Raw genomic sequence first — 16193 nt, 5'->3', positions numbered from 1 at the left:
GAAATGTTGCCCCGGAGTTTCCCATCATCTTGGGGAAGGGGGCAGAATTAGGTGGAAGGGCTGTGGAAGGGCAGTGGGCTGTGATTGCTATAATGTTCCAGAAGTGGGGACAATCTTCAGGGGCTCCTGGTCTGGGGCAGGGCCTTGGGATGTGCACAGGCCAAGGATGCCTACCTCGTGGGCCTGCTTGGAGAAGGCTTCCGCGCTGGCCATCATGCCCGCCGTCTTCTCATCCAGCTCTCCCAGCCGCTGGCCTCGCTCCTCAAGGGCGACGCGTGCACGAGCTAGGTCTCCAACTACGCCCCCAGCGGCGCCTTTCATTCCTTCGATCCCGCCTGACCCAGGGATGAGCTGGGCGAGGCTCCGGGAGGCTTTCCCAGCGGTTGCCTCACCAACTGGAATGGAGACAGACACTCAGGCAGAGACAAGGGAATGTCCTCTTCCCTCTGCACTGGGCTGAAGCACTTGGTTACATTGCTGCTGACTGGCAGCCTAACCCTCATGGTCCAGCCAGGCATGAGAAGACCCCCCACTCCAGTACTGGACCCAGCCAACTGGCCAGGTGCCCCTCCTGTTAAGGAAGGAGGTGTGTTTGGGCAGAGAGAAACCAAACTTTCTTCAGCACTTTTTCTTCTAGCACAGGGGTGGGCAAAATCCAGCCCGTGGGCTGAATCCAGACCACAAGGTCATTCTATCTGGCCCACGGGGCCCCTAAAAAATTTAGAAAATTAATATTTATCTGCCCTTGGTTCCTGTCAGAAATGACAGAAACCAGGGGCAATAGGACCCAGGGGAAGCCTGGCAGGCTCCCACAACAGCAGGGCCTGCCTGGCTCTGGCCCAACAACCTGGGCCCACCACCCTGCCCAAATATCAGGTAAGGGGGAAAATGGTGGGGGGGGGAGGGAGGGGAAGGGCAGGGAAGGAGCCCGGGGAAAAGTGGTCCGGGGAAAAACTGAGCAGGGGGTGGGAAAAGCAGCCCCTCGCCCACCCCGTGCCCAGCGCTTCACATTGTAGCCGCTCGCAGCCCACCTGGGGCTGCCTGTGCCTGCTCCAGACAGCCTCGTGCAAGCTGTGAGTGGCTGCAGCAGGGAACGCCGGCCATGGGGCAGGGGAGGGGCCGCTTCCCCCCCCATACACTCAGCTTTTCCCCAGGCTCCTTCCCAGCATGGAGGAAAGCGGCCCCTCCCCCACTCCGTGTCTAGAGCTCCCTGCTGCAGCTGCCCGTAGCCCACGCAGGGCTGTCTGGAGCAGGCACAGGCAGTCCCAGGTGGGCTGTGAGTGGCTGCAGCATGGGGTGCTGGGCATGGGGCAGGCAAGGGGCCACTTTTCCCCTCCCCCCAGCTCAGCACCACTTTGTAACTGAGCCCTGCAGCCAGCCTGGGCCCCGCACCGGCTCCAGGCTCACCCATTGGGACTGTGCATGGTGGCAGCAGCTGTGGCCTCCCCCACTTGCTGTGCTGGGCAGTGTTTGCCGCCATCGCCTGTGGGCTGCCCAGTGCGCGAGCTCCAGGCAGGCAGGAGCAGCCAACACTGCCTGATGCAGCAAGCGGGGGGCATCAGCTGCTGCCGCTGACGGGCAAGCCTGGAGCCGGCGTGGGGCTCAGGCTGGCTGCAGGGCTGGGTTACAAGCTGGTGCTGAGTGCGGGGAAAAACAGCCCTTGCTCGCCCCATGGCCGGTGCCCCGCACTGTAGCTGCTTGCAGCCTATGTAGGGCTGCCTGTGCCAGCTCCAGACAGCCCCGTGTGGGCTGCAAGCGCCTGCAGCAGGGAGCACCAGCCACGGGGCAGGCGAGAAGCTGCTTTTCCCTGTGGTCAGCACCAGTTTCTTTCCTGCTGGTGAGCAGGAGGTCAGGGCTGTGCATTGCCCCCCGCCTATACTGCAGGGCTGGGGGGCACTGGGTGTGAGCGGGTGGGGAGCCAGTGGGAGCACGGGGGCCTGCACCAGCATCCCAGGACCAGTGCCAGCAGGGCCCAGATTAGGGTGGCAGAAGGACGGGGTCCCAGCTGGCAGGGGCTCTATGGAGCTGGGCCAGCTCCCCCCTTTCCCTGCTGGTGCAGCCCAGCCCGGCTCCACAGACCCCTTGCCAGCCTGTGCCCCGCTTTGGGCCCCACCAGTGCTGGCCCTGGGACATTGGTCCCGAGATGGTAATTAGGGGGCGGGGCACCTGTCAAGGGGTGGGACTACCCATGCAGACCTCGACAGCCTCCCAAACCGGGTAAGCGGCCCTCCACCCAAAATAATTGCCCACCCCTGTTCTAGCAGAACCTGGCAGGAAAATTCTCCCTCCCTTCTTCTCATTCAGCTTTTGTGGTTACACAAATGGGCCCATTCCTGCCTTATTCCTCACCCCCCCACCACTTTCCTCCATGCTTGGGGCAGAGAAGCAGCTATGTCAGCACACTGTGTTTTGTGTTGTAGGAAGCATCACTTACAGAGCTCTTCTCTGTCAAAGTTTTGTCCACTTCCTCCAAACAGCCCCTTGAGAAAGCCTCTGTTCTGGGCTTCTGGTGTTTCCACTGGGGTAAACAAATCCCCAAGCATGTCCTGGCCAAAGGCAGACAAGAAAATGGGTTAGGAGCAAGCAAGGTCAGAATCATTATTTACTTTAAAGATGGAGTCACTGATGTGGGCTAGTTGGTGAATACAAAGTTACATTAATCCTGCAGCACCTTGCATTGCAAACCCGGTGCTAGGTGAGCCAACACCTGAATGGCACTAGTCAGCTGGTGAAAAAATAAGCCAGCTTTCCTACTACGTCGAACAGAGCAGGTCAGGCTGGCCAGGGTTACAGCCGAGGGAACAGCGGAGGGAAAAAAAGAATGGCGGGCGCAGCCTGTTGGCTTGTCTGCGCCCATTCCCTTTCTGTGTGTCTGTTTTAGTGGAGAGCAAGTTTTGCAATCAGTCCATGGAGGAAGAAACACTGCGGATGAGCTCACACGGCTACCTGCAAGCAGGAGAGGAAGCTGCGTTACCGTGCAAAGCTCTGCTGCGAGTGATGTGTTTTGCCCCCATCGTGTGCCAGCCAAGGAGCTCCTGGCTACTCTGTTTTCCTCACTGCTGTGAGCTTCTGCTCAGTGCTGCTAATGCTTAGGAAGAGGGCTCAGGACGGGCGATGAGCTTCCACCTTGGAGCTCAGGTTTAGATGCGGCTCGTCTATGTACCTGCTTCTCAGCCAGCTGCTGGCTTACTTTTCATGTGGTGCCCACTCTGTGCATTCGCAAGCAGGCCAGAAGCCTGGACCTGGGTGCCGGTGGGTCCCTATAGTCAGGTTTTCTTTAGACACCCATTCAGGGGGTCCTCTCCCTGGTCAGTGAAGCCCAGTGCAGGGACTGAGTGGAGCAGCCATGCCCCATGAGTTTCCCTGGGATGGAGCTGTGATCTCCCCCTCCTCCTGACTTCCCTTGTCCCTGCTCTAGGAAGGAAGTAAATGGCTGCACCCATTCTCTGCAGGGAAATCGTTTCCCTCCTGCTACAGCGCAGGTAGTGTTGGGTGGGCAAGAAGTGCTGGGTGGCCTCCTCTCCCTCTGTACAAGCCAAGACACATGTAGCCCTCAGGAAGTGCAGGGAGCCTCCATTGCTCACATGGCCACATGTGCCCTTCCTTGTCCACTGCTCATCCTTTGGAGATATGTTCAATCAATCATCCTGGCACCAAGCACTGACCATGTGCCCTTTCTGCCTACTGCTTGTCAGTGCAAGCGTGCCTGAAACCTCAGTCCTGAGAGCAACAGAGCTCCACAGTCATTCCCACAGCCCCAGACATGCTGCTCCCCAAGGCTCAGCAAGGACTGGCAACTCCCTCTTGTTCAGTTTGCAGCCCCACTTACTGTTAATCGTACAGCTGAGACCCTGCTTTCCAGTTCTGCAGCTCATGCTTCTTTCCAAATAGCCCCACGCTACCCTCTTGGTTCAATAAATGACATTTTAATTTGCATTTTGATTGTAAAGCTCTAACAGGGTGAAGCCTTTTTGCTTGGCATAAATTAGTTTAATTAGACCATCTTCATAGCTGATGCATTTTAATGTGCAGTGCAATGGGAGGAACTTTCCTCACCTGGGAATCAGGGCAAAGCCAGCTTCTGTGGAAGCAGCTAGTGCAAATCATTCACAACTTGGTCTAACCCAGTAGTGCAGACAGTCTGGGGACTTTAGCAGGTTGAAATCTGGCCTGGCCTGCCTGCTCCTTCAGTCAATTTGCTGAGGCAGCTCAGCTGAGATGGTGGGGCTGTACTTACTGTTAGATTAAAAGAAGCAACACTAAAACCTGGGCCATGCGTGGATCTTATGGACTCTACATGGTGGGGAGGGTCCCACCACCGAGGGGGCCTCCTTGGTTCCCGTCCACTTGTGCCCACATGCACGCTCCACACCTGGAAACACAGCAGTGGGCGTACACAGGCAGGTGCTCACACATGGTGCCAGGGCCCACCTCCACTCTGGTGCAGACAAGTCCCATATCTACCAATACAGACGGACACTTCCCAGTGCCAACCACTGGTCATTTTTCAATCCCCCACGTAATAGATTCATAGATGTTAGGGTCGGAAGGGACCTCAGTAGATCATCGAGTCCGACCCCCTGCATAAGCAGGAAAGAGTGCTGGGTCTAGATGACCCCAGCTAGATACTCGTCTAACCTCCTCTTGAAGACCCCCAGGGTAGGGGAGAGCACCACATCCCTTGGGAGCCCGTTCCAGACCTTGGCCACTCGAACTGTGAAGAAGTTCTTCCTAATGTCTAGTCTAAATCTGCTCTCTGCTAGCTTGTGGCCATTGTTTCTTGTAACCCCCGGGGGCGCCTTGGTGAATAAATACTCACCAATTCCCTTCTGTGCCCCCGTGATGAACTTATAGGCAGCCACAAGGTCGCCTCTCAACCTTCTCTTGCGGAGGCTGAAAAGGTCCAGGTTCTCTAGTCTCTCCTCGTAGGGCTTGGTCTGCAGGCCCTTGACCATACGAGCTGCCCTTCTCTGGACCCTCTCCAGATTATCTGCATCCTTCTTGAAGTGTGGCGCCCAGAATTGCACGCAGTACTCCAACTGTGGTCTGACCAGTGCCCTATAGAGGGGAAGTATCACCTCCCTGGACCTATTCGTCATGCATCTGCTGATGCACGATAAAGTGCCATTGGCTTTTCTGATGGCTTCGTCACACTGCCGGCTCATGTTCATCTTGGAGTCCACTAGGACTCCGAGATCCCTTTCCACCACTGTGCCACCCAGCAGGTCATTCCCTAGGCTGTAGGTGTGCTGGACATTTTTCCTCCCTAGGTGCAGCACTTTGCATTTCTCCTTGTTGAACTGCATCCTGTTGGGTACTTCTGTGATACACTCTCACTGTCAAATGCAATCTAGGCACTAGGTGGTGAGATGGCTTTCAGCAGACAGAACAGGAGGCACCAGAGGTTGCCACTTCCAATGAACTTCCAACTTCTAGCCAATAGCAGGGGGCTGGAGCTACAAGTGGACAATTTAACTGGGGAGACTGAGGACTGAAAACTTCACAGCTACCAAGGGATGAGTCCTGTAGGGCCAGAAGTAAATGATGGAGAAAAATGGTCTTTCACTAGAGATTCACACTAAATTATTTTGCCATCCCAGGAAACTGGTTCTCTTTTCTTTGGAAGTGTTGGCACAAATGGCTACTTTTTTGCACATGTGATGCTGCCACTGTGCAGGACAATCAAACTTTCTTGATGATATTTGGAGCGTAAGATTCCAATGCGAAAATAAAAGTATATCTGGTTTATGAGACCTGTTTGAAGAAAGGCGCAGTTACACTAGGTTTTAAACTGGAGAGCAGGGTATCAACAGGTGACATCATGAGAACGATGCGAGTGGTGAGCTCAAAGCACTGGTGGCACAGAGCTCCTGGCTGCAGTTGAAGGTGGCTGAGCCATTTGCAGCCCTCCTCTGTGGGAAGAGCCCTCCAGCACGAGGCCACTAGCCCTCTAAAGACCTTGCCACGTTACCTTAGAGCTAAGCCGCGCTCTGGCTAGCTACATGTCTGGGGCCTACCTGTAAGTTGTCACACATCTCCTGGCTGTAGGTTAGCCGCTGGATCTCTGTGGGAGAGCTGAGATACAAAGCTTGCCCTTCGTTGGTGAAACAAAATGTCCGTGCTATCCTCATATCCGTTACAGGCAAGTAGTTGACATCCAGCATGGGGCGAAGACTGGGCAGGCTGAAGAGGAGCAGATGGTTAGGTGGAATTTGCATAAAGGGACTTTATTTTACTGCACACAGGTGGCTTTGTGCTTTCTGGGAACCACATTTTGTAACTTAGTAATGTGATGTAACTTAGCAACCCACTCAACTTGGTGGTTAACTGCAGCAAGTCTTAAGTGGCTGAAGCTAGCTAGGCTAAATGGACATTATCCAGCAAGCAGGAGCTGGTACTTCTGTGATACACTCTCACTGTCAAATGCAATCTAGGCACTAGGTGGTGAGATGGCTTTCTAACCCAGAGATCTTCTCTACTAGAGCAAAACTCTTAATGGCTTTCTTTGAAATGTGTGCACACTAAAAACATCCAGGTTTGCTCTACACAGGGAAATTACTGCCCCCTGAACTAGGCTGTGGATTACAGCACAGAAGTGGTTTAGGACTAGTCCCACTACCCCCCTTGTGGACACTCCTAATGTGTAGCCAGAGTGGCCTTTGGGCAAAGTCACCTGCTCCAGCTTCAAAGAGGAGCAACCTGTCTCCCACAAACAGATTGGGCTGACGTGCCCATGTGGAGAGTCACTGCAGAGTAGCCAGAGAGCTGTAAATTCACACAAGCTTCTTGTGCAATATCCACCCCTGGAAACATGCTTCCTGCCCTGGATCACCATGGTGCTGCCGCTCATCCCACAGCATTTGACACCATTGCCTTTCCCTGTTTTGCTACCTGACAGGATTAGGGAAGTACCTCAGTGTCATGATATGCCCGTTGGCGCAGAAGCAAGCCAGGCAGACGCTGTTACAGAGGGTCACCACGTCTGCTCGCAGCAGAAAGGATGTTTCTGTGATGTTATGAATGTAAAGGCATGTCTGGGAAGGCAGTGAGAAGACTTTGGCTTGTTTCTCTGAGCAGACAACTGCAAACTGGTGCTCGCCCATGTCCTGGGAGGCGGAAGGGGAGTGCATGACAAGTTTCCTCTTTCTTGTTTTCTCATTGTCGTCTGTGCTGTTTGGGTCTCTCCACACTTCATATGGCGGGTGGATCAGCGCTCCCATGCAGTCCAAGCGTGCAAAGGTCAGCACTGCTCCCTTCAACGTCAGAACCGTACCTGTAAAACAAGGCGCTCTCTTATGGGCACATGAGCTTCCACACAGCCAGTTGTCAGCACTGCCCTTGCACATCACCATGCAGGAGCATCTAGGCTTTCCTTTTTGGCACATTTCACAGAACGGTGCAACTCACTCCTCCCATTTTTCCTGGCTGCTGCCCTTTAAGACTGCTGAATCCATTTCCTGGGTGTTCAGCCCCCTCCATGACCTCTGTCACCAGTGTCTGTGGCTCTTTCCCTGTAACTTATTCCCGCCCGCCCCAAATCAGTCTGCTGTTCTCTGGACCCCCTCCTGTTCCTTAGTAGCTTTCTGGTGATGAAACCCCTAAACTGATCACAGTACTCTAGATGTGGGCACAGGACTACAACCTCTCTGCTTGGTGGCCAGATATGTCCATGCATGCAGCCTGTATTTCCATTAGCTTTTTTTCTGGACACATCTCCTTAAACTCACGGTCAATCTGCTCCTACTGGCAACTGTAGGTTTTCCGTTTTCCAAGTGTCCCCTCTCATACAGTGTCTGTTTCTCCTTGAGTTATACACTCATCTCTTCCAAGCAACCAAATTTCTGTTTTTCTGCCCCACTTCTGCTCTCTCATGCCCCCACCCTGCCCTTGTCTGTGCCTCCTCCCAATTCAATATCCATTGTGAGCATCAATGTTCTTGCAATACTAAGATTCCTAACCATGTATGAAACTCAGGCCTGCCTCATTTCTCAAACTCCTTGGTACAAAATGTTAGCTTTTTCAATCCTACCGCTGAGACTGTCCTAAGAGGGAGTTATGTCCTAGGGAGGCAGTAAAGGATTAGCAGTCAGGAGCTCTCAAGTTAGGGCTTTATTTCTGGCTCTCTCTTTAATACTGAAAAAGTCATTCATCTTCTGAACCTCTGCTGGCCCCTCTACAAAACAGGAGCAGCTCCTTACATCACAGAGGGCTTTGAGTAATGATTCATGTTGGTAACGAACTTGACATTCTAAAATTGACGTCTGTGTCAGACGTTATTAACAAAACTAAAGACGCCTTCTTCTAGAGATTACAGATATTTTGTTTACTATCTGTCTTTGTTTGACTCCTGACAAACTCAGTGGCATCCCAAAGGTACCTCCTTCCTAGTGGGTAAAGTATCTGTTTTTGCAACCTGAAAAAAACTCTTCCAGTTTCCAGGTCCTTGCAGGGGATGCATGGGTTTTTACACAAGCTTTGATCTTCAGAACTGACACTACAGGCTGCCGTATCTCTGTACATTGCAGCCAGCATTGCTGTGAGCATCTCTTTGTACCCTTCCGGCTGTACCCTCTCAGTGTAATGAACTATTATGGGTAAATATATTCACGAGAGCAGGGCTTTCAGCCACATGCCCTCCCTTACTAACAAGACAAAGAACAGGAAAACAAGGACTCTTACCACTCGGAGACACCATGACTGGCTCTGTCAGTCTTAAATCATCATTAGGTGGCAGATTGAGGGAGAGGATTAAGACCATACCAAGGCCTGTTCCAACCCACAGACAGGGGGAGAGAGCAGAGTCATTCTTCCGGGCAAAGGACTCCATGAAGTACAAAGATGTGATCGTTTCCTTTGACTCCTTGTCGATGCTGGAGACACTTGAGCTTCGGGAACGGCTGAAGGAGTTTTCTCGGTTTTCTGTTTAGACAGGGCAAATACAACAAAGCAGATATGAGTGGGCAGGACCAGAGCGCGCTCACATACATGAGCATGTATTTGCACAGAAAATGCAAATGCCTGAGAACAGGGATTATTTGGCTTGCTGCAAACTGGGTGAATATTTTGATGCTTGGTATTAATTTCTTGGTAGTGCAGAAATAGCCGTGTAAAGATGCAGTGGAATCTCTCCAGCTGCATGTCAGAAATAGCTGCTTATTACAGAGATTTGCATAAACTAATTGGAATTTGCTCCAGTCTTGTGGCTCAAAGGACCTCTTTTAAGCTGCATGAAATAATTCCAGACCCACACATTACCAATCCATGTAAAATTAAGCCATGTATCTTGTCTTTATGGGGCAGGAAAGAAGGGCTCAGTGCCAGCACTGCTGTCTTGTGGCCTATGTCTCACACAGGGGTACTACTTACGTTGAGTTTAGAACAACCCTCCTTTGCTTGTGATAGCAGCAGCAGCAGCTCTTGGGGAAGAGATTTTCTTGCCCTTCACCTGACCTTGGTTTTACTTATTGTGTAGGAGCAGGAACATCTCTTAATGCAAATCAATCCCACCTTCCTACTCAGTGGAGTGAAGTAATCATCACTCAGTTCCTGAGCCGAGTTAAGACAACAGTACAGGATTGAAGGCTTGGTATTAGGTTGAAGGCAACAGTGACTGTCAGTTAGGGATAGACACATACTGTCCCCTCTCCCAGCTCATGCCTACAGGGTGAGACCCCAAGGACCTTTTTCTCCTTATCCTGTCCCCTCCAGCCACAGAGAAAAGCCCATCTCCATCCTCTCTATAATCACCCTTCAGGTATTTGGAGACTTATCAAATCCCACCTCAATCTTCTCTTCTCCAGGCCAAATAACCCTTGCTCTTTCAACCTTTCTTCATAACTCTCACCTCCCAGAACCCTAATCATTTTTGTTGCTCTGTGCTGGACTCTTTTTAAACTGTCCACTTTTTTCTTGAAGTGGGGGGCTCAAAACTGGACACTCCAGGTGAGGCTTCACCACTGCTGAATAGAGTGGAAGAATCACTTCCCTTGATTTGCAAATGGTGCTCCTGTTAATACAACCCAGGATGCTGCTGGCTTTCTTTGGTAACAAAAGCACACTGTTGGCTCATATTCAGCCTATGGTCCACCGTAATCCCCAAGTCCTTCTCAGCAGCACTGCAACCAAGCCAGTCATTCCCCAATCTATATGTGTGCGCACGGTTATTCTGTTCCAAATGCAGGATTTTTCACAGTCCTTGGTGAATCCAGTCTAGTTGCTTGTGGACCATTTTTCCAGTCTATCCAGTCATTCTGGAGCCTATCCCTGCCCTCCGGAGTGTCTGCAATTCCACCAACTTGGTGTCATCCACAGACTTGCTAAGCATGCACTCTGCCAGCTGTTGGTTGAAGAGCTGCCCCAGTCCTGGATAGGCAGAGAGCTTGAGAATGCCAAACACCACCTTCCCTATACCGCAAAATGTATTTAAATATATTCCCCTTTAACAGGTAGCACTAATGACAGGATAGGGTAAAATTCCATTACAATAGTATTCAGACTGCAAAAGACACAGGAAGGACAAATACGTCTGTGCAACCTGTGTAGGCGACATACAGAGCACTTAAAATATCTGATGTGCCATTTGCATGTGTCACAGGGTTTTTTCCTTCCTTTCAATAAGAAGAAATGTTCCTTGCTCTCGTGCAGTACAATTAACTAATACCTCTTAGCAGAATTGACATTAATGGGTATAATCTTGGGGACACTTTTGGGAACATGCCATGCTATTTTCCATTAAATACACTGCTCAGATTGAATTTCAAAAGATCAGCATGACACATCGCTCAAACTTTGGTGTCACTGAACATTTCTGAACAGAAAAACCTAACTTGAGAAAGGTCACAATCACTATGTGAGGTTCTCAGGCTGCTCTAAAACAAAGCAAAAAAAACTCTCCCCCTTCCTGGAGTTTCACTTTATTAACTATTATAAAATTCATTATAGGCCTCTCCTGGGGGGATGGGACCCTCCTCAGAGATCATGCTCTGAGTCCCCTCCCTAGACACCCTTTTGTTTTTTGTCCAAGAGTGGTATAAAAGCACCTTCCTCAGTGGGTCAGCAAAAGCCATCACAGGTTTTTCCAGCCAGACTGATACCTGCTAACAGGTACAGGCAAATGCTGCCAGCTTCCCCCTAGCACTATGCAAAGGGCACACTCTCTGATTACCTTTCTGCATAACCTAACTCTCCAACTTCTGGAGTGATGGGAGGACCTGACATCTGCAACAAGTTTTTCTCCCTAGTCATGAGCCAGTATCAGGGTTTCTCATGGATACACCCTGGAACTCAAGATAGACTGAATGTCATTCCCTGCCCCCTCCCCCTTGTTTTATATAGGCCAGGCCCACTTACATGGATAGGCCCCGATGTGTCTGCAGACACTGGAGATCTATATGGACTCTGAAATCTCAAGGAGCAATCAAGCTATACTATGCCCCCTGCACCACTGCCTGGGTATACCAGTCCTTTGGGTGGGCTACCATTTTCCCTTCTATTTTACAGATTCTTTTCCTACTGGGAGATCCAGACCTTTGGCCTCAATGGGAGCATATCTCTCTATCCTCATAGACAATGAGGGAAAAGGCCATGAAAGTCTGGAGGCTTTTCCCCAATTTCTGCAACTGAATTTTCTTTCACAATCTGCTTTCTCAAGAAAACACATAATAGCAGGGACTGCAAATTCCCCCAACCAGCTGCCTAAGCCTCTGTATTCATTCCCTGCCTTGGGGTCCCTGAGTCTCTTCAGTTCTCTCCCCAAGAACTTCTCCATGAACTTGTGCTACAGATCTAACACTGAGGTCTCTCCATCGGTTAGACACTCAAACACTCTCAAATGTTCACCCCAGCACAGACAGCAGCAGTATCTGTTGACAACTCCAAAGGCCTCAGAGACATCATCCCCTTCATGAACAAAGAACTAATCCGCACTGGCAGCCCAGGTGAGTGACTGAGTTATTGAACCTGTGGGGCATCAGCTCCCAGTATTGTGGCTCCTGCTCCTTTTGGTCTCCTTCACAAATTTACCCCCAAACTAGCAGCAGCTGTAGTGTGGTTACAGTTTGGTCAGCTGTCACTTCTCCCAGTTCAAGATTGCTTCCATTTTTGCCCTTATGCACCTCTCTTGAGGTGATGTTGGCTGACAGCACTAAGAAGAGGAGCTAGCCTCAGAACGTCTCCTCCAGGGAAATCTACCTGCTCTTCCTTCTCGTTTCCACTAATGCTAATAGATCTCCAGGTCTTTCCTGGACACCTGGAAAAGCAGCTAGAAGCATGGGAGGAGTAGCGATGATGACAAGCCAAATCATTTGGACCTCCCAACAGGTGCTTCTTGTACTACAGTTTGCAAAGTGCTGGTGGCATTGGACCACAGGCACGTGAGAGCTAAGGTTTGCTTACCTGATACATAACTAGTGCATAACAACATGTACCATGTACAACTGCTCTACATACAGTACAGTAGTATTAAATTATGAGAATCAGCAAAATAACTAGCAAGTCCATCAGAATGGCACTGCCCACTTCAGGAAAGACCCCAGTTGTCTTTCCTGCCTAGTGCAGTGGGGCTGGACCCGATGATCTTGCGAGGTGCCTTCCAGCCCCTAACAACTATGAATCTATAAATAACTGTGTTCATTCCCCTCAGTGTTTCCTCAGCTCTGCTCCATGCCTGGACTGAGTTATCTAGACATGGTTTGACCAGCATGAACCATCTTATCTTTCAGAACATTACACTGACTGCTATTTTACATTCCAGCTGTAAACAGGAGTTAGTTTATGGAAAAATGATGCTAATAAATAACATCAGTGCTTTAACTGTGCATGATGTCACCAAAACATGGGACCTCTGTTACCCACCTCACCATGGCAGAAAAAAAAACAGGATACTTCAACTAACATGCTAAAAAGGAAGCCATTTTTTTCAAGTCTTACCTTTGTCCATCCATGAGCAAGCAGTAAAGTGACGCTCGTCGTGTGAGAATGTACTGATTCCATGTAATTGCTGAAGCATTGCCCGTCTGGAAATGTAACCTACTGCCACAAAAATGCATGCATTGCAAAAGGACAAGAACAATTGAGCCAACCATCATCATGACATTTATATGAAAGCAGCCCCGAGCAGTTACAATCCTAGCACGGTTTCCTTGGCTGACACAGTAGTCCTGCTGCAGTGTGCTGGTGACTTTAGAAGGAGGTTTGATTTTGTTTTTTGGAGTGTTCAAAAAATAATTCAAGAATAGTATTTTCTGTCTTTTAGTTCAAGTCTTTTGAAATAAAACCCAATCTTGCCACCCTTGCTGAACAACCCTCTTAGCAAATATTTTTTTCTCTTGGCTTATTGGGAATAACACTGCAGTTTCCTCACTTCCCCATGCAGTTAAAAAAAATGAGAATGGTAATGAAAATGAACGTGGGTGCTTTTGATTTATGCACAAGGGGAATATTCTCCTTTCTCTATACACATTTACTGATGCAAGGGCTTTGAAAGGGGAATATATCCCTGTATCATCTCTTCAGTGGTGGTGTTATTGTGATTATGTCAAAATAACAGAATCAAGACTAACGAGGAAGCATAAAATCCTTCATTTTTATGGTTAGAAATTGTGAAAGCAAAAAGTATCACTCAGTACACAGAACGCAAGAAAAATACCAATGACCAAGATGAACATTTTCACTGTATGATATACATTCACTATAAGAGACCTGTAATCTATAGTGAACTACTTACTGTTCATTTGTAGTTTTATAATGTGCAGTGTTAAATTAATCAATTTTGTACTGATCTGTTTATAAATTCTGTTTAAGAATGACATCAATACTGTATACAAAACCAGGAAAATCTGGAAGCAAAGCTAGGCAGTCAAAAATATTTATACACTCTGTGTTTGCATATTTCTGTAAGTTCCAAGCCCTAAATCTGTGATATAACAGAAGCCTGTGACAATATCAAAATGCTCGCTTGTCAAAATTTTAATACATTTTGTTTTAATGAAATCCACTATTTCATAAATATCCAAATTACCGATTTAAACCGGGGCAGATCTCAGATAGTGATTGTAAACAAACATCCATAAAATTAATCTTCAAATATTATTTCAGAGACAGAATCACCACACAGACATAGACAGGGACTGAACCAAATCACTGACGGCAATGCTTCAGCAACACAGAGGAGCAAAAGGATAGGAGCTAACATCACAGGGTATTCAAACAATAAGAGCAGTACACATATATCTGGCTAAAGAAACATCTCTAAACGCATTTTACTATTGCCACTCTAAAGCTCCATTATGTTTTAAAACAATGCACTAGAAAGCAGCAGAAGCTGTTTTAAGCACAAAAAAGTGCCAATGCAAAATTATTGGGAATTTTAGAGAGCCCGCTGAACTGATTCAGGCACATTTCCCTGTTTTGGCCTTTGGACTGCTTTGGTACGAATGTGAACTCACTCCTAAATCTAGTATCCTAGAACCCGATCAGGTGAGATGCCCAGGCCTAACAGGAACAGGCCTCAACATTATTTAATAGTTGCTAAAGATATTTAACACCTTATTCTCCACCACATTGTACCAGTTGAAATTGTGGTAGCTCCAATGATTTCAATGGATTTATACTGGTGTAAAACTGGTGTAAAACGACAAAGGTTCCAGCTCTTTAAGAACATACAAACTTAAGCCACAATGTTTGTTTTTTTTAATCTCTATTCTGCTTCCTCTAGAGTGTGGGTAAATTTAGGCCTGGGTTTTTGTTTGGCCTGTTTTAAAACCATAAAAAGAGACAGTGAAAGCAAAAATGCCATTTGATATGAAGCACAAGACGCAGTTATGCACTTTCATTGCAACAGGCACTTAAGTTCTGTAGATGTTAAATACTGGTATTTAATAGTGTCTGTCAGTGTCTACTGTATGAGCCACTTGTCTTTACTGATATGATTAAAATGTTTTCACATTCAAAACAGTATGGTCATGATCTGAATTTAGGATTAAGGCACTTTTAGAATTTCAACTGTTGGCATCTAGGGTTTTAATTTGAGATCTTATTTGATTTAAAGAAACAAACACTGTAGAGCTTAGGCCAGAGTCCCAAACTGCTTATCACAACCTAAAATACCAGCTCACACAATATCAATTTCTGTTTCAGTTATGTTGTTTATATAGCAGGCATATTTTTGTAAGATTTTAGGTGAAGCACACTAGGGTAGAAGAGTATAAAAGAATGATAGAGGAAAAAGTTAACTCCTCATATAGGGTAGGAGCCAAACCATGTCATTTTGCATTAAGAAATGCAGTCTGGAACATTTACAGTGAAACAAGCTCTGATGGGTTTTTCACTTGCATACTTGTGTGTATTATACCTATTAGTATGTACAGAAACTATGAAATACTTCATATTTGAAAAACACTTGGAATAGCTTTTGACATGTAATATTAATATCAGAAATATGAATACAGTTCCCTGACCTGTATGTGTACAACTCCTTGAGATATGCTAATTGGAGCTTCAGAAGCACTAGGGAACTTCAGCTTGAAAGAAGTTTTAAAATTAACTTGGATACTGGAAAACAATTTCTTCTTGTTACAATTAATGGTAGGCAAATGGAATAATTGCAAAATTGAAATACTCAACGTACAGTGCAAAACTTGACCTTAGTATTCAATAAGTTTAGAATATTTCACCATCTTAATGTGGAATCATATAGAGAGTCAAGTCAAGTCAGTCCTGAGGCTGCTGCGACAGTTGGCGCACCTTAAATGCTGTGCATCGTAAGTGATCCTTCAGACTAAATGACCTGTGGTGCCTATCTCCTCTCCAGGTATGGATGGCTGTTGGCTCAAAGGGAGCTCATCTGAACTTGACAGGCTTTGCTTTTAGCCCTGCTGGGTGTCCACACACCCTCCTCACCCAGGCTAGCCCAGGCGGGGGCACCAGTTTAGTCACCGACAACCTGACCATGGAACAGGCTGTACTGGTTTACATGTACCAGATAGCTGACCAAGAGAGGCCAGGCCTGACAGGCATATAGAGAGTATCTTGCATTAAAGCAGATATTGGATAACTGCAGGACAGAATCATAGCCATAGAAAAATAGGACTGGAAGGGATGTCAGGATGTCACTTAATGTAATCCTCTGCTCAAGCAGGCATCATCCCTGTCTAAACCATCCCAGACCTGAGCTTAAAAACTTGGAGTGAGAGTCC

The 16193-nt window shown here is 48.1% G+C and overlaps 1 protein-coding gene across 4 annotated transcripts in view; it reads right to left on the bottom strand.

Annotated features, from left to right (window-relative positions):
* STXBP5L (syntaxin binding protein 5L) overlaps positions 1-16193 on the bottom strand; it is a 390570-nt gene that overhangs the window by 6384 nt on the left and 367993 nt on the right. For 2 of the 4 annotated variants that reach the window (XM_059720506.1, XM_059720507.1), the window contains 6 exons: positions 12928-13026; positions 8680-8919; positions 6913-7273; positions 6018-6183; positions 2435-2546; positions 175-395 (listed from right to left, as the gene is read on the bottom strand). In XM_059720506.1, coding sequence (XP_059576489.1) covers positions 175-395; positions 2435-2546; positions 6018-6183; positions 6913-7273; positions 8680-8919; positions 12928-13026 — 1199 coding nt within the window. The remainder of the gene's footprint in view (positions 1-174; positions 396-2434; positions 2547-6017; positions 6184-6912; positions 7274-8679; positions 8920-12927; positions 13027-16193) is intronic. The other 2 variants (XM_006263508.4, XM_019476347.2) reach the window with 1 other exon arrangement.

This window comes from Alligator mississippiensis, chromosome 1 (genome assembly GCF_030867095.1).
Source record: "Alligator mississippiensis isolate rAllMis1 chromosome 1, rAllMis1, whole genome shotgun sequence".
In the NCBI taxonomy this organism is placed as follows: Eukaryota; Metazoa; Chordata; order Crocodylia; family Alligatoridae; genus Alligator; species Alligator mississippiensis.
This window is presented reverse-complemented; position numbering and strand designations above follow the sequence as displayed.